Source organism: Gymnoscopelus braueri (assembly GCF_963280865.1).
Source record: "Gymnoscopelus braueri genome assembly, chromosome: 12".
Taxonomy (NCBI): Eukaryota; Metazoa; Chordata; class Actinopteri; order Myctophiformes; family Myctophidae; genus Gymnoscopelus; species Gymnoscopelus braueri.
In genome coordinates, this window is record NC_137614.1 from 10,615,264 (window position 1) to 10,635,202 (window position 19,939).

The 19,939-nt window shown below is 41.8% G+C and overlaps 1 protein-coding gene across 1 annotated transcript in view; it reads right to left on the bottom strand.

Annotated features, from left to right (window-relative positions):
• The window catches only part of ngfa (nerve growth factor a (beta polypeptide)), a 27,781-nt gene extending 8,935 nt beyond the window's left edge, over positions 1–18,846 (bottom strand). Inside the window, 1 exon segment of the mRNA XM_080444251.1 lies at positions 18,659–18,846. Within this exon segment, the coding sequence (XP_080300377.1) occupies positions 18,659–18,724 (66 nt within the window). The 5' untranslated portion in view covers positions 18,725–18,846.
• Positions 18,847–19,939: the final 1,093 nt, after the last annotated feature.

A 19,939-nucleotide genomic window follows, 5' to 3' on the forward strand; every position in this document is an offset into this window, starting at 1 on the left:
TCTCGAATCCCTAATTGAATCTCTTGGGTCAACTGTTAGTGGATAGAGTAAAAAGCGGGGGGAATAATTTCTGTGTGCAAAAATCTGTGTTTTTAGAGCACCTGGTGACAAAATACTCTTTCAGCCAGAACATAAATGAGTTCAATTTCAAAATGATGTGGCGCACACAGTTCCAATGAAAAATGTGTACAGAATCCAAATAATTTGCAGACTCTGAACTGGTTCCAAAATGGAAGTTGGAACCAGCTATTGGACTCAAACTATTTGTGTGCGTGTCTCTCTCGTCTGCCTCTCACTCCTTGTGTCTTTGTCTGTCTGTCTGTCTGTCTGTCTGTCTGTCTGTCTGTCTCTCTCTCTCTCTCTCTGGCTGGCTCTCCCTGTCTGTCTGTCTGTCTGTCCACTGCTGCTGCTGGAGTCTGACCTGCAGTTCATCTTCCAACATCTTCCTGGGATGCAGCCGGAGGTAGTTTCCTGGATACAAGTGTTTGTTTCTAACAGGGATAACAGATTTTTATCTCTGTCTGTATATATGTGTGTGTGTGTGTGGGGGGGGGGGGGGGGGGGGGGATGTACAGTACACACATACAGGTGCAGACCTGTACTGCTCTCCTGGGTCAAATATTTCTATATCCGCTCAGTGCGCTTTCCTTTGGAAAATTACACAACCTCTTTCTGATCAAATCCATAAACACAGGAGACCGGATTGATGGAGATCCGATTTCCCTCTCTCTAAGGACATGCCTACTTTCCAACTTGGCTTCCAACGAGTGTGTGTGTGTGTGTGCCGTGTATGTGCTGTATGTATGTGTGTGTGTGTGTGTGTGTGTGTGTGTGTGTGTGTGTGTGTGTGTGTGTGTGTGTGTGTGTGTGTGTGTGTGTGTGTGTGTGTGTGTGTGTGTGTGTGTGTGTGTGTGTGTGTGTGTGTGTGTGTGTGTGTGTGTGTGTGTGTGTGTGTGTGTGTGTGTTCAAGTCCTCAAGCGTTAGTAGTTTACAGATGACTGGCTGCTTCAGAAGCTATCAAGTGATTCACCACCGACCACCATCTTGGCCAGGAATTCACTGTCAACAGCATTTTAATTAGCATACCCAATGGAAGGAATTTGTTCTGGACATATATGGATTTAGAATAGCCAGACAAGAACCTTTTGAGTATGTGTATGGCTCTACTTTCAATTTGCTATAATTGTATGTAAGTGCCAATTTCACAAAAGTCTTAGATGACAACTTATTCTACTCAGATAGAGAAACATAGACGGCCACACTAGATTGTAATAAGTAAACCTATATTATCTTCACATCTACATGTATGTGGCTGTCAGTCAGCCACAGAGAAAAATAGTTCAGCACATCCAAAATGTATTACTGAAGCCAGCAAACACTCTGGCAAACACTCTGAATGTCTCTCTTTCTTGTTTTGACATGACACAAACCCACATGAGGCCCTTAAAAATTGACAGTGTTCCCATTTCCGGATCGTGGAGTATGGATTTTAAGTTTGGCCGCCATCTCAAAACCTGGTCAGAGCACTGACACTGAGCGTTACTGCTTCACAGTTGAGATTTCACACATTTTCATAAACTCACAATTGTATGAGGTCAATTTCTACAGTCAGTACTGGGCACAACATTTGCTCCAGTCATTTTCAATTTGCTAGGGCCACCCGTGACACAAAACAAAGTCAAGACTGCAATGTAACCGTAGCCTATTTTGTCATCCATTGTCCTACAGTAAGTATGCGAAGGCATTCGTCATAATGGGAAGATTGAATCCTTGTGGTGATTGTGAAATAATTCCAAAAACAAACTGCATTTTAGCTGGGAGCTAGATTCAGTGGTAATTAGGCTATACTTGGAAGTAAGAGAGGAGCAGCAAATAGAAAGTGCAACCCAAAACAATGCAGCTCTTTGTGTACCAAGGAATGGTGCTTTTTTTATTTAATGGTTTATAGTTTTGCCACTCTCCAATAATTACCTCATTCGTTTTGTAAAAATGTGTTAATAGGATGTTATACAGAACAAGTGCTCATTATTTAAAGGGCAATTAACAGAGATACAGAGAGTACTGTACGTGGGAAAGAGTGTCTAAAGGCCCTGACAGATACAAAGCATCAGACGCTCGCGTCAAGAAATGCACCCATTATATTTAACGGCTGTTGTCAAACTGAAGGTGTCAAGTGGGCGCGTCACAACCTGTTGACGCCTCTTTCAGAGCACGAGTCTATTTTCGAGCATCAATGCGGGGCAAAGACCACCAGAACCCAGTGTGCAATGCATTGACAAGTTCAAACTTGAATCACAGTGTACAGCATGTTTGTGTTTTCACTTGTTTGACCGTTTGACTTTGTTTCACTTTTTAGAAACACTAGTCAGGTTTTTTTTTATGAAATAGACTAAGGTCCGCACATATCCTGACAAATTATACATTTGTCTGTGAAACTACAGTCCTGCATTCCTTATACTGAGATACTAGCTGGTGAGAGCACTTTAAATGCCAAAATATGAATGAGGAGAATGACGTACTAAAGTACCCTTCTATATGTCAAACTAGCTGAATATAATATAAAGATAGGCCTAAGAGATGCTTTGACACTTCAAATTATTCCACCTTCGACATGAACAACATGTGACACTGCAATGATGCAATTGCATTGACATTTTCTGTTTGTCAGAGCGTGTGTTGCTCAAGTGTGTTGCTGCAAATAAACTATGCCACCAAGACTAATTCCTAAAGAGCTACTACTGTCTGGTCTTAATAAAAAACTGCTTCTCCACTGTTGAAACCAGAAAGACACTCTTCGCCTCTCCTTTCAGCGCCTAAGGGCCCACTGGGCTCCTGTCAGGATGTGAGTTTCAGTGGTGTGATGGTGTTGAATGTCCTTGTGATGAACTCTCCGATCCGCTGCTGTCTTGGAGCGCCGAGCTCCAGGCATCGGATACATCCAGCAGTTAAACGAACCCACAATCAGAGCACCACAGCTGCATGGGTTAGGATGGGGCTTTCTCCTGCTATCTTCCCCTGGTACTCTGCCTCAAATCGGGGGCCATCCCCATCCCCGACCCCATCCACCCCCACCCGTTCAGCGCTTCCTGGGCTGGACGAGCAGACGTGGGAGGCCGAGCATCCAGTCCTCGAAGGCGGGGATGAAGATGATGATTAACATGTTTTCCAGCCGCCCAGCTTTTATGACCTTGGCTTTCAACAATCTTCTCATGACAAGAGGCTAATGTTTTGCCCTGGCTGCGCTAATGCTGTAAACTCCCGTTGCCTGTTGAGAGAGAACCTAAGATCCCACGGTGGGATAGAGAGAAGAGAGCAGCGCTGTGGACGGGAATGTCTGCCTGGCGGGGGGAGAGAGATGAAGACAGCGATGGAGGGGGAATGGAGACAGTATAATGTCAAGGGATAGGGAGAGGCGAAAAAAAGGAAAAGAATAAAGTAATAGAGGGGTGGAGAAGAGATGGGCAGTGATGATGTCTGGGGACAACAACAAATAATAGACCATGTTATAGGAGGGAGATGAAAGGGAAGCAGGATGCTAAGGGGATTGTAAGATGGACAGATTGGGGGAGGCTGTGGGGGTGCGGGGACAGAGAGACAGAGAGATGTACGAGCAGGCCTCTTTAAACTAGAGGGAGTTTGGAAGTGTTGAGTAGAAACAGGATATGCACGGCTGCATCCCCCTCCCCAATAGTTTTACCAGAAACATCATCTTGTGGTGTGGTCCAGCAAACTGCTGTTGTAGCTACCTACTGTACTCTTAATCACTCTTAACCAACCCTATACGTATACTATATACTTTGTTGACTGGTGCCCCCGGCGGTCTGTAATAGACTCCCTACTTTTTTCCCTCTATACCAAATAACGTAATAATGTAAAATAGCCAATTTACAAGCTCACAACGTTGTAGATCTGCTATTTTTTGCAGAATGTTCGCCCAAGAATAGGGAAGCTAGGGTTCAAGTGTTTAAGCCCCTTTGCCACTTGCACCTAAATGTGATAATCTGCTGGTAATGTTCCATATGGGCATAATGTTTGAACAATCGACATCGTTGGTGTCGATTTCCATTTTATGTATTTCCGTAACCGTACAGTGACCTGCGACAGGGCCATGGTACTGGTCATTGTGTCTCATCATCATGGTCAGTATCATGTCAGTATCATGTCATGATACTGACATGATACTGACATGATACTGACATGATACTGACCATGATACTGGCATGATACTGACATGATACTGACCATGAAACTGGCATGATACTGACATGATACTGACATGATACTGACCATTATACTGACCATGATACTGACCATTATACTGACCATGATACTGACCATGATACTGACATGATACTGACATGATACTGACCATTATACTGACCATGATACTGCCATGATACTGACATGATACTGACTATTATACTGACCATGATACTGACCATGATACTGACCATGATACTGACATGATACTGACATGATACTGACCATTATACTGACCATGATACTGCCATGATACTGACATGATACTGACTATTATACTGACCATGATACTGACCATGATACTGACATGATACTGACATGATACTGACCATTATACTGACCATATGATACTGACATGATACTGACCATGATACTGACCATGATACTGACCATTATACTGACCATGATACTGATGATTATACTGACCATGATACTGACATGATACTGACTATTATACTGACCATGATACTGACCCTGATACTGACATTATACTGACCATTATACTGACCATATGATACTGACCATGATACTGAACATGATACTGACCATGATACTGACCATGATACTGACCATGATACTGACAATTATACTGACCATGATACTGACCATGATACTGACATGACACTGACATGATACTGACAATTATAATGACCATGATACTGACATGATACTGACCATTATACTGACCATGATACTGACATGATACTGACATGATACTGACCATTATAATGACCATGATACTGACCATTATACTGACATGATACTGACATCATACTGACCATTATAATGACCATAATACTGACCATTATACTGACATGATACTGACCATTATACTGACATGATACTGACATGATACTGACCATTATAATGACCATGATACTGACCATTATACTGACATGATACTGATATGATACTTACAGTACTCACAGCCCTGTCACAGGGGGGGTGGCAGACCATACTCTCTGTTTCCTGTCTCTCTTCACTCTGAACTATCAGTAAAGGCAAGACAAGCCCAAACGAAAATTTCACTGATCAATTATAGGACGTCCACAAGATCTGACATTCACATGGAACCATTCTGTACTATTAGTGAGGCATGGGATGGGCAAGATAGCCCATTCCAAATATCAATCATGTCAATATATTAACAATCTTTGTTATTATCTCTGCCAGGCCGAAGGCGTGGCCGAGACTATGTTTTGTGTCCGTGTGTCTGTCCGTCTGTGAGCAGCTAATCTCCTGCACCGATCGATGTGAAACTGTGCACACACACTCTCTGGATGCCAGAGCAGAACATCTGCACCAAATGTTTCACATCGGCCTGTTATAGCGCCACCAGGAGGCCGATTATTAAAAAAATAAAATAATAATATTACTCCTACAGATTTTGTCCAAACATCATGCAAATCGGACCTGTGCTACAAAGAGCACTTTTTCTAGCAATGTTATGGATTCCATGTGAGAAAGGGGCTTTAGATTACTGTTCTACTATATTCTACAATTCCAAGAAAGGTTCTCTCTATTTGCCGTTCCACTGACATAACTAACATATCTGAAAGATATGGTCAGTGATTTGATAAAACTAAACGCTAATTACAGTTGATTATGTAAAATGTCATATTTTGTATTCGAATTTGAATGGGAGACCGCATACAGACAAGACAGATGATCACATTTTAGTTCCGACTCAAATTTCCCACAGTCCTGAATGACAGAATGCAAATGCAGAGCACATTTGCACTTTGGAATGTACATCACAGTATATTGCGCTAGATAAAGATATAATGATGTGAAGGGATTACTGATAACACTCAAGCAAAGCGACGGACAGACGGCTGGAAGGACAGTGACTCACTCAGGCAAATATACTAAACATGGTTTGATTTATAAAAACACAACTCTTAAGCTCTATATAGTTCTTCGTACAACAAATAGCGACAAAAGACAATCTACAAACTGAGCTTGTAGATCTGAACATTTCTTGACAAATGTGGACAAATTAGGGACACCAGGGTACAGGATATGGTCTACATGTTCCAAAAGGAAATGCATGCCCCTCCCAGGAAACCGAACCCTGATATACCTGCAGACACTCAAAGCAGAGATAATTGACACTCAAAGCAAAGCTTGTCGACGGTGACTCACTCAGGTAACTATTTGAAAGCACAGAAATTGGGACATGGCCGTATAGTGAATGGATGTCTTCAATCAGACAACTGACAGACAGACAGGCAGGCAGACAGACAGACAGACAGACACAGACAGACACACAGATGGGGTGCAGGTTGTGTCAGGTAGTGGGGATATGCTTGCATTCCTTTTAGAATTTACTGTATCTGAAGGTGTCCTTACCAATACACTGCTCAAAATAATTAAGGGAACACTTTGATCCCTTAATTCTTTTAAGCAGTTTTGTTAGCAGTATGTACACAGTTCATGAAAACTCAAAATAATTAAGGGATCAGTATATTATAAGGGATAAGCCATATGTTTATTCTCGTTGACCGGAGTCCCCCAGGGCTCTATACTACTGTAGGCCCAGTTCCTTTTCTCCTCTACATAAGTTCGCCTGAAAATAGTCTACAAGCTCAACGCAATATGTTGTGGGCTTGTAGATCTGCTATCTTCACTAAATGTTCGCCCCAGAATAGAGATGCAAGGGTGTGCTAGGGTTCATGCATAATCATTCATGTTATCTGAATGATTGATGTACCTGATTGGGTTTTAGATTGATATTACACTATTTTAGAAAAGCTTGAAAAGTGAAAATTTGCACTCGTGCTATATACACTGTAAACAATGCATCTGGTTTCGTCCAATGTAATTGTGATGTCCATATCAAATAAATAAACATAACATGTGGCTAACTACATGAACCCTAGCATCTCTATTCTGAGGCAAACATTTGGTGAAAATAGCTGATCTACAAGCGTTGCAACGAGATTGTACATAGGCTATTTTTGTCAAGGAGATTTGGTGTAGAGGGAAAAAACTTAGCAGAACAAATATAGAGCCCGTTTGGACCCCTACAGTATATACTTTGTTATAGTGGTTAAGTGGTTACAGGACCATTCATTCTGGTATTGCATGTTTACCAATTGATATATCAGGGTCATACTTAACATACTTACTATTTTGAAATATTTAACCAATGTCCATGAAGAATCTTTTTACATTTGTCCATCTTTTCTCCATGGAATACTTTGGCCACAATTTGCAAATCAGTCTGCACTTTCAACTGCTTTAAAATTCAGCAATAACACCACTTTATACAACATAACTGACCAAATAAACAAATAAAACAAGGGTTCACAAGTTCACTGTGTTGCATCACTGCACCTACAGCATCTCAAGCTAGTTTTAAGTCTTTGCAGGTTACTTTCCAGTGAATGACTTGTAGTTAATGGGCTAAACACCCTGAAACCACATTAACACTATACAGTATTATAGACCCCAGGGGGACTCCGGTCAACAAAGTGTTTTCAGTTTGTGTCATTGCTTGATGTCATGTAGCATAACAGTAGATGGTATTAAGGATCCATCATACTAGGATGCCTTTTGCCTCATTTGCATATTTTACAACTGAATAGTCAACATTCTAGTATCATATCATATCCATGATGCATTGCGTGAATAGCCAACGGCGAGCAGAGCTGACCTAACTTCAGGTATAATGTAAAAACAGCTATGTTCAAGACTAGAGACAGTTAAATATAGGTATATGAACGGTTGTGTTTAGGGTAACAACGGTCAGGGTAACATTCTGGGAGGGCCAGGGTATGACCTTAAATCCACGGATGTAGAAACTGGGTGCTGGTAATAGTCTCATATTCTGTGAGAATATTGAAAAAAAAACTCTGGAAAAACAGGGAGCCGTAATTAAGCCTGACCAGCGAGCCAGTAAAAACTTAGCCATGTCCAACTGGTACGGATTCAGCCATGTGATGGACAGGATTGCATTAGACCCTTGAAACAATGGTCTTCTACACTCACATTAGTTGTTTCGTCACTGTCTCCCCCTTCTTGCTAAATAGGCCTGACCTATCTGTTGCCCATTCTGTGTGGTCTCCCCTCATCTCTCTCTTTCTCTCTCTCTTTCTCTCTCTCTCTCTCCCTCTCCCTCTCCCTCTCCCTCTCCCTGTGCCTTTGGCTCTCTCACTTTCTCTCATTTTCTCTGGTACTCCATATCTCCCTCCATCTCTCCCCTCCCTCCCTCCCTACCTCTATCTCTCACTGATGTCGACCACCTGTCTCTGTGGGACCTCCCAGGCTATTCTCTGTCTGTTAACAGCACACCATGTTGAGTGTGTGAGCAGAGCTATGGCCAAAGGTGTAGAGTAGTGTATAGTGGCTCCTCTCTGGTGTGTGTGTGTGTGTGTGTGTGTGTGTGTGTGTGTGTGTGTGTGTGTGTGTGTGTGTGTGTGTGTGTGTGTGTGTGTGTGTGTGTGTGTGTGTGTGTGTGTGTGTGTGCATGCAGGCTTGTTTGTGTCTGCTTTTGAACAGTTTTTTATAGTGTTTTCGGATAGTGTGTGTGTGTGTGTGTGTGTGTGTGTGTGTGTGTGTGTGTGTGTGTGTGTGTGTGTGTGTGTGTGTGTGTGTGTGTGTGTGTGTGTGTGTGTGTGTGTGTGTGTGTGTGTGCTGTAACAGAAGTGTAGTTGAATGAACATTTACTGTGGATGTGGGGTCTTACCAGTGGTGTAAGTACATTTACTCAAGTACTGTACTTAAGAACAATTTTGAGGTGTTTTTACTGGAGTATTTCCAATTTTCAGTACTTTTACTTCTACTCCACTACTTCTACAGAGGCAAATATTATACTTTTACTCCACTACAATTATTTGAAAACTTTAGTTACTAGTTACTTTTTCATGAAACCCACTTCAGCCCTATATATATATACTGTATTTCAGCCATTTGAAAATAGCAGATTTACAAGCTCACAACACGTCGCTTTGTGATGCGTTGTGAGCTTGTAGATCTGCTATTTTCAAAGCATTTTCATGCATTTGTAAATTGTGAAATGGGACATTCTGCAAAATGAGTACTTTTACTTTCAATTCTTAACTACATTTTAACGCAAATACTTTTGTACTTTTACTCAAGTACATTTTTAATTACTTGTACTTGTAACAGAGTATTTCTACATTGCCGTAATGATACTTTTACTTACTGTAAGTTAAAAAATTGAGTATTTTTTTCCACCACTGGGTCTTATCAGCGCATCCAGCTCAGAGAACTGTGTCTTCCATACAGGAACATGCTCCCTAAACTCTTCATGACGCATCATTTAACCCCTCACTTCAACCCAAACAAAACGTGTTGCCGCTTACTGTACAGCAGACTGCTATGGTGCACAGGGGAGGGGGGGCAAACGTCTCGAGAAGCTGGATTCTTGCAATCCCTTGTGGCTATAGCAACTGGAAGAAGTACTGTATGAAAAACAGACCAGATATGCACTGTCTGTCTGTCTGTCTGCGTGCGTGGACACCAGCAGGTTCCAAGCAGACATGTGGCTCATCTTCCCTGCATACAGTTTATTCCAAAATTGGCATAATTGGAATAAGTGCGTAATAAGCGGCTTTAGTTGTATCCTTGGGGCTAAGGCGTGTGTTTTTGCTGCGTTTCCAAACCAAAACACAAACACGCCACTGCTTATTTGGCCTGTGTATCTCTAGTGTATATCTTTAGATTTGGAGTGTGCATCTCCATATTGTAGTGTTTTTTAAATGGGGGCACTAGTACCCCTAGGGGTACTTCTAGGGGTACTCGGAAAGTTTCTTTTTGTTTTAGTTTTATAATTTTTTGTCTGATATTGTTTATGAACAATTATTCCATGTGCATACAATCAAATATCTGGAAACGTACATACACGTTTGAAGAAATCTTTAAAGGTTGGGTAAGTGATTTTCTTTTGTTAAAATAAGTGCTAAATATTAAATAGCTCTATATTCTGATAGTACTCATTGATCAAATCAAATCAAATCAAACTTTATTTATAAAGCACATTTAAAACAACAAAAGCTGACCAAAGTGCTGTACAGGGTTGAGTAAAAATTGATATAGAGTGTTTGTTCAGTAACAGGAGTCTCCATGTCTCTCCAGCTCTTTATTGAACAGAAAATGCATTTTCAGGTCGGGATACCAATTTTATCCGATCAGGATAGAGAACTCAGGCAGGATACAGATTAAACAAGTGAAATTGGAAGAGATGACACAAATAAATGAAGCTGATGGGTACTCTCTCCTGAAATGTTGTCACCTACCTGAAAATTTATTTTCGGTTTATTAAAGAGCTGGAGAGACATGGGAGACCCCTGTGACTGAACGAACACTCTATAGCAATGATTACTATCATAATGTAGAGCTTTAACATTTTAACAAAAAACTCTTGTTTTAACCGTAAAATACTTACCCTACGTAAATATTGTCAATACAACCAAATTCCAATATAGCATTCAAATAATATAACATGTCTTTAGATTTGGAGTGTGTATCTCTATGTATCTCTTTAGATTTCACCTGTGTGTATCTCTATATTGGGTATGTCTTTAGTGTGTATCTCGACTCTATATTGTGTATGTCTTTAATTGGCCTGTGTGTATCTGTATCTCTATATTGTCTATGACTTTCGATTTGGCCTGTGTGTATCTCTATTGTGTTTATCTGCATGTGTATCACTTTACAAAGTGTTTTTGAGGAATATGTTTTGATACATCTTATCTCTCATCGTGTGGTAGGTTGGGCGTTTCATGTCCAGACAAGCTACAATCAGTCTGCCAACCAACCAATAACTCGGGGAAAGGAAAGAGGAAAGAGAGAGTGATGACAGCATGACATCAACTGGAATACACAAGATACGCGCAGACGCATGCACACACACTCACTTAAACAAGCAGACATTTACTATATACAGGATTACACACACACACACACACACAGACACACGCGCGCGCCTGTGCATGCACGCACGCACGCACGCACGCACGCACGCACGCACGCACGCACGCACGCACGCACGCACGCACGCACGCACGCACGCACGCACGCACGCACGCACGCACGCACGCACGCACGCACGCACGCACGCACACACACACACACACACACACACACACACACACACACACACACACACACACACACACACACACACACACACACACACACACACACACACACACACACACACACACACACACACACACACACACACACACACACACACACACAGTGGCTGCGGTGAGGCAAGTCATCATATCAAACAATGACTAAGTCAACATATTATAGCCGCAACATTGTTACTGTACCAGTAAAAATCCCCACTGGTGATTTATCATTAATCGGCTCCTGCAGTATGCATTGCACACGAGAGGATCTTAGTCCATAGCTGAAAGGCACAGAGGCATTTAGCATGGAATGAGCAGGCATGTCTACGCATCCAGTTGTAATTTTTGTAATGCATTTTTTTACACATCAGCATGTATGCAGTGGTGGTGAGTAACTAAGCGCATGTACTCAAGCACTGTACTTAAGTACAAGTATGAGGCATATATTCTTACTTTATTGGAGTATTTCCAATGTTCTGTACTCCACTACATCTCAGAGGCAAATATGAATCTCCACTACAATCATTTCAAACTTTAGTTACTAGCATAACTAGCAACTAGATTTTAATTATTATATTACAAAACATATATTAACCACTTAACCACTATTTTATACATAGGCTACTCAAACATAGCCGATCTACAAGCTCACAACGCGTCGCATCGAAAATATAGGCTACTCTAAGTATATTTTGATGCACTTTTGTACTTTTACTCAAGTGACATTTTGAACACAGGCCTTTTACTTGTAAGAGAGTATTTTCTATATTGCGGTATTGCTATACTTTTACTTAAGTAAAACATCTAAGTACTACTGTAGCTTCCACCACAGCACCACCAGCAGCACGTATGACACACATACTCAGCATGCACACACATGCATGCATGCAGAGAGACTGACTGACTGACTGACGCAGAGACAGAGACACAGACAAACACAGACAAAAATCCCTTTGAAGAAGCACCTGTCAAACTTTGATCTTTAGCAGCAGTCACACACAATCAAGGAGTAGCTGTTACTTGCGTAACACCTCAGCTGGGATTAAAAGTTTTCCACAAATCTGGAAACCTTACAGAGCAGTGCGGTGGTATTTTTTTTTATTTGGTAACACAGCGAAAAGCAGTTAGAAAAAACCAGCTCCATATGGGTGCAACGGTGGTGGTGGTGGTGGGACAATGGAATGTCTGCCCACGTCCCGCAATGCCCCACAGTCTAAACGCAGTAGGTTGCGAATGTCAAACAACGTCAGCCGTGATTTCTGTTATATAATACGCTTCTTCTCCAACGTTGTGTAAAGTTGTTAGGATAGAAAACATCCACTGGAGTTAACGCCACAAAAACCCCAAATTGCAAGTGATGTCTGAGTGTTTTTCATCATCACCATGCTGGCTTGTGATGGATTTTCAACAAAAAAAAAGATTTCTGCCACGGACATACAAAGTGAGCGGACAATAATAATATTATTGTCCGCTCACTTTGTATGTCCGTGGCAGAAATCTTTTTTTTTGTTGAAAATCCATCACAAGCCAGAAACGCATAAAAATCTAGTCCTAAATGAATACTAGCGCAGTGGTTCTCAAAGTGGGTCGAGGGACCTTCAAGAGTTCCTTTAAGGGGGTCCAAATGGACACGTACAGGTCCATTTGGTTCCACGTGTACACTCTCAGAGTTATGGTGGTCCTTGAAAATAAAATGTTTGAGAACCACAGTACTAGTGGGCTCCTAATGCCATAGTGTACTGTATTTCAATGTACTATTTTCAATGTACTTTCATGTACTCTATTTGATGACCAGCCAGCGGTTCCGGTAGGAGACGCAAAGAGTCTCCTTTGTGTCTCCTACCGGAACCGCTGCTGGTCATCAAATTATTGGCTTAGGAATGCGACATAAACAAAAAAATATCCATGAATTCAAGTCCCCATGGGGTGAGTAATCGATAGGAAAAAAGTCATTTTGGGGGTGAACTATCCCTTTAATGAAATCAGTGTTATACGTATCTTGAAGAAAATTAGAGACTGGCATTCAGTAAATGGGTCTTATCATGAACAAATTAAGAACTTTATAATGTTATGTAAAAGCTAAATCAAATAATTTGCCACGGACATTTGACAAGTATTGCCACGGTACGGACACATTTGTCCGTGTACGGGCATATTGATGACCCCCTCTCCTCTCCAGCAATGTTGACCTCCAATTCTTCCCGTTTCTCCACAAACACAGACATGACCCTTTTAGCCTGAACTTTAATCTTTAACCTCTCACACCGATATTCCAGACAGAATATATACTCCAGCTGGTTCACCTTATACCCCCGAACGTTCTGACCCCCTGCTGTGCCTTTTGACCTGTGCCAAGCTGCGGTGGCAGTGACCCTAAAAACAACCAAGGCAGGGGCCTTGTATAAAGTCTAGGATCCATGAATGTATTCTTTACCGCTTTTTTTGTTTTGTTTTGTTTTGTGTGATGTTCGAATGAAACCAAAATGTTGGATGCGTGTTTGCAAAGGTAAATAAATTGTCAGCTATTATACAAATGAGTTAAATGGGTTAACACCAAAGTGTCAATAGGGCTGTCACCGTCACAATTATTACATAATCGTCTAATCGCAAGTATCAGCACAATTATTTTTGTATAACCGTTTCCATGTTGAGAAAGGTTCGTACATTTTGAAACATTTTCAGAAATAGTGGATATAGACGATGAGAGCTTGTAGACCGCCTATTTCCACTATTTTGTTACACATCTTTAGTATAAAATATTAAATATGGCGTTATTTTGATTATTGGTATATTGGCCATTGTCAGTCATTTCTTTGTGTGTTGTTTTTTTGTCATATCTGCCCTGTGCAACTTTTGTTTACGAGGCCTAAAAGCCACACAATTAAATCGTTAATCGGAATTATTTGACAATTAATCGTAAAATGTCATATCGTGACAGCCCTACTGTATGTGTCAAACAGTCCACCTGTCCCCCATGGTGTCATATGCAACCCTCTCTCTGGACACCTCACACTAGAACTTTCTTTATGCTGTCTTTATGGGATGAGGCTCCTTTCCTGTTGTAATGCTTAAGAACTTCAAAGAGTTGAGCCCTCTGGATGTAAAGAGTCATCACAAAGGCCAAATTGATGGAGACTCACTTTCAAAGCGTACATGGCCCCTCGCTGAAGAGCTACGGGCATAGTTTCTAACAAATTTCTATAGAATTATCACCGAGAAGACACACACACACACACACACACACACACATACAAATGCACCAGAAATAGCCTATCTACAAGCTCACAATGCGTTGCAGTGCGAGTAGAAATTTGGGCGCATGTGAAATCGATATATGTCTAATCCTATAACCCAACCTGAATCTTATACTGTATAAGCCTAACTTACAGTAAGAAAACAGTTTGACCATAAAAACAACTATTTCTCTCTTTTTCGGACCAGAAACATTGTGTTCTCACTCTCTATTTCTAAATGTATACTATACTTGTGGGGGTGATTTGTCCCTCACAAGTATAGTATTACCAGTGGTGTAAAGAAACTAAGTACATTTACTCAAGTACTGTACAGTACTTAAGTACAATTTTGAGGTATACTTTACAGGAGTGTTTCCAATGTTTAGTACTTTTACTTCTACTCCACTACATCTCAAAGGAAAATATTGCTCTTTTACTCTACAACAATTATTTGAAAACTTTAGTTACTAGTTACTTTGTAAATTTAGATTATTATTATGATACTTTTACTTAAGTAAGAAATGTGAGTACTTTTTCCACGCACTGACAAGCACGCGTGCGAGTGCGTGCACACACACTCGTTCACTCGCGAGCGCACACACGCACACATATCATGAACATGCACACTGGTGCTAACATAGGGAAAGCTGTAATTCAGCTTCAAAGGGAAACCTGAGAGGGGTCATGAATAATCACAGACGTCGTTGTCTGCAGGGAAAACAGCAGTGCCCATCTGCCCAACATACACAAGACCATAGTTTATATGGTAGAAGCTGTTTCTGGTAACGCTGCAGGCCTTGTTTGGATGGTGCATGCTTGCGTGAGTTTGAGGGATATATTCAATTAGACAATCCCCCGTTTAACAAGTTTCAACTATATTTCTGGCTTGTCATTATGGGAGAAAATTTCCCCCGAAACTGAAAAAGCTGTAAAAGCTGACAGCTTAGATCGGCTATTTTCACTGTAGTTTTTTTGTAATCATTTTAACGCTTCCAATTTCACTCGTTTAGTCTGTATCATGTATTAGTTATCCCTCCTGATTGGATGAAAACGGTTTCCCAACCTGAAATTTTAAGTTCTGTTTACTAGTTTTACTCAATTAATACTAATATTACTCAACAAACAGCAATGATTGTGGGAATAGATAGAGCTATTTAACACTTATTTTGTTTTTGTTTCTTATGCTTGTTTTTCTTGACCACAATGTTAAAGTTTAGATATGTTAGGTTAGACAGATGCTAGGTTAATTGTTTGCCTGGTATCCTATAGTGTCAACATACAGATTATTATTTTGATAGTATATCGTTTTTAGACTGATGCTTAGTTTACTCACAATCCTAGTTTACTGAGGCACTAAACTGTCTCTCTGCATTTGATGTACAGTATGTGTTTACCTTTTTTTGTAAGCCGCTCTGGATAAGAGCGCCTGCTAAATGCCTACATTGTATTTTAACAAAAATATCACTTACAGCACCATAACCCATTAAAACCGGGAAAGCATCTGTGTCATTTTAAAATTTTGCAATATATATATAGCACATTGGTTGGCTATTCAAAAATAGCAGATATCCAAGATCATAGCAGGTCATTTCGTGCCACGCTATGAGCTTGTAGATCTGCTATTTTTGAAAGATCATGAAAATTTGTGCAAATCTTTGACTATGTATATTTTTTTAAGCGAACATTTTTAACTCAACTCTTTGCTTCTGGGGGTCCCTGGAACTGAATATTTCGAGATGGGGGTCGGCGGCCAAATACATTTGTATTTACATACATTTTGGGGGTCCTTGACATGAAGAAGTTTGATAACCACTGATATAGCAACAGGTTTTTCAGAAAACTTAGGATTTAGAAGACATTTGTAGAATCGGCCTCAGGTCTTATGGGTTCATTTCATTTGAAATGAAACGAATGGACACATATAAGGGTCAGGATATAACAACACTCTGCTGTGCACGTGCTGTTTATTTGTGTAGGCTATGTATCTTTTGAACGTCGTGCTCCTGTGTGGAGAGACTGCTCCCTCTCTCCCTGTCTCTCCCTGTCTCTCCCTGTCTTTCCCCACTTCCTCTGTTGACATAGACCAACACTGGGGCGATGAAAACACACAGCGTCAGTCTCTCTGTCCGTCCAGGACACGCTACTGGCAACGACAGTGATGCTCATAAACAATCTGCAGCATTCTCTCTCTCTCTCTCTCTCTCTCTCTCTCTCTCTCTCTCTCTCTCTCTCTCTCGCTCTCTAACGGTCCAGCGCACATTTTCTCCCAAGAGGGGCTTCGCTTGCTGGCCTCCACTCAAAGTTTTGATAAGTTTGTTTATCCGACACAGATGTGGACAACACCACGGAAACAGACAATTCACAGATGCGCGTCAGTGTGTGACAGAAGGGAGAGAGAGAGAGAGAGGGAGATAGATATAGATAGATGGGCAGATACTGTAGATAGATAGATAGATAGATAGATAGATAGATAGATAGATAGATAGATAGATAGATAGATAGATAGATAGATAGATAGATAGATAGATAGATAGATAGATAGATAGATAGATAGATAGATAGATAGATAGAGAGTTTTGAGAGAGCTAAAGGCAAAGGGAGAGTGGAATCGAGGGAGAAATCGAGAGACAGAGAGAGATAGAGAGAGAGAGGAGAAAGAGAGACAGTTAGAGAGAGACACACAGCAGGAGAGAGAGAGAGCACATGCTAGAGAGAGTTTTAAGTCTGCCAGACTTAAAGAGGATAAACAAAACAAAACTGTGAGTCTGCGACAACAACACTGGTTGAGTTTTGTCAACTAGAAATGATAGCTTCACCTCACTGTCTGTCTACCATCAGCATCTATCTCCCCCGCTCCCCAGTACATCATGTAGAATAGATCAAAGTATACACAATAGTCTTCGTATGGTTTTACCATTAGTGCACCTGTAAGAAAACTATTTAAGCCTTTGGCGTAGTAGTTTATGTGTTTGCGTTGTTTGTGGATAAATGTTGACGGTGGTGGCATTCCTATCCTGACAGAAGCCCGCCAGGAATTCTCTGGTAGGAGTGGCAGGCATGAGGTCTGTCTTTAGCACAACACAGTACACACCACACACACATGCACACACACACACACACACACACACACACACACACACACACACACACACGACACACACTTCGGACCATGAAAATATAATGCACATAATATACACATACGCATAATACACCACAAGACCCGCCCTGACATAAGGATAAACTTGCCGACACACTTCATGTTTGGACGCTGGAGCTCGTTAACGTTCGAAAAGACGCTCAGAGGGTTGTGTAACATGAGCAGAGAGAGAGAGAGAGAGAGAGAGAGAGAGACGGTAACCTGATGTCCCAGGAGTTTTCTGAACAGCGAACTTGTTCCCATTGAAGTTTAGAGAAACCCCTTTTCACCCCCCTGACCCCCCCCATCTTTACCTTCCCCCCTCTCTCCCTATACAGTTCACATCTCCAGTTGGTCTCTGGTTGACCAATGTTATCAGATTGGGAACCAGGAAAGAAGCAGAACATAACAGAGCCCATATGAGCTCCTTTACATTCATCACTGAGCTGATCCGGTGTGACATGTTGCGGTTGTCTCATGGAATTTTGTGTCCCCTCAAGGGGACCCGCTGGGCCGCTGGCTGGTGACTTCAATTGCAATTCAGAAGCTCCACTTTCACTTAATGACAGGTATGAAGACAACTTTCGGAGTGACACATCTGACTCTCTGTTCCACACCACACCACCCACACACACACACACACACATGCGCGAACGAACACGCGTGCACGCACACGCACACACACACACACACACACCCCCACACACACACACACACACACACACACACACACACACACACACACACACACACACACACACACACACACACGCACAGTATGTACACACAAACACTCACGTACGCACTCACACTCTCACTCACACACACACACACACACACACACACACACACACACACACACACACACACACACACACACACACATTTTACTTAACTGCAAATCAAACAGCAACAGAACTCACCACCCTATAAGGGCTCCCTCTCCCAGCTGGTTTAAGTGAAAAGTTCCACAGAAAGTCTGTCAACATGTATATTCCAACACCTCACACAACACTCTCCAAAGGGGTCCCAAGCCAGCAGAATTATCCCAAAGTGCAAATCCCTGCGCTCCTGCTTGTTAAAGCTGTGAATCCAGGTCTCGGGCCATCCACTTCTGTCTGTCTCCCACCCACACTCTTTGGGAAATGGATTGTTCTGAAAGTTTAGTGAGAGAAGTCCCAAAGCCTGCTCCCACCCTCCTGTGTGGCTCGCCTGCAGGTCCTAGTGCCTACCCACTTCTTCCACGCCCCTCTCAACCACACGTGCGTGCGGCTTGCTCACTAGTCGTACCTTGCTGCTGTTAGTCATTACACCGCCCGCCCGTCCTTACATATTCTTCCAGAGAGGCAGAAGGTGATTGATGGACTCGCTACACTTTGACCCGGTGGATGAGTCAACTTCTTCCTCCACCAGTGTGGGGATCAGACTTTTTAATATAGCGGCGTCACGTGACGTCATACGTCAGACCTTGGGTCTGAACAGCGAAAGCTCGCTGTGAATACCTGAGTCACTTCTAGCCTGGACCTACACGTATACCCATGCAAGGCTTGGGGTACGTGTTGGTCAAATTATTGTGTGACCATAGTATGGTCACCATACGTGCTGGCACATTTCACTGTGTATTCTTTGCTATCGTGTTTTGTTGTATGACTTGTTGTGAAGTGTACAGAGACCCCTTCGGGTGATGTTGCACTATAAATAAATTAAAAACTGAAACTGAAACTGAATGTTACGTTGCGGCGCATTGTGACTACATTGTGAGCTTGGTACATCGGCTCTACTTTTGCTGAATAGATTTGGTTCAGAGGGAAACAAGGAGCAGACCGGGTATAGAACCCTGTGGGACACTGGTAGTGTAAGTGGTTAACTAAACGAGTTATTTTGAGAAACTACATTTAGCCGGTGGAATTTGTGCTGGCGCTCGCAAAGAAATCACTGAGAACGGAGTGTGGCATCCAGCAAAATGTATGGCGTTTTACAAGAATAGAGGTTTGATGGTCCACTGCAGTCAGCAGCTGGTAACTTGTATTAAAGAAGACTCGGGCAATTTCTCATTGAGAAATGATGAAGCAACATGTAGAGCTGTGCACTTGAAAATCCTGAGAGTTCAATTAACCACATGAACCCTATCGCCCCTATCGTGGGCATGTCATAATATGCCAAGATTTGGCAATAGGCAAACATTCGGCCCAAATAGCTGATCT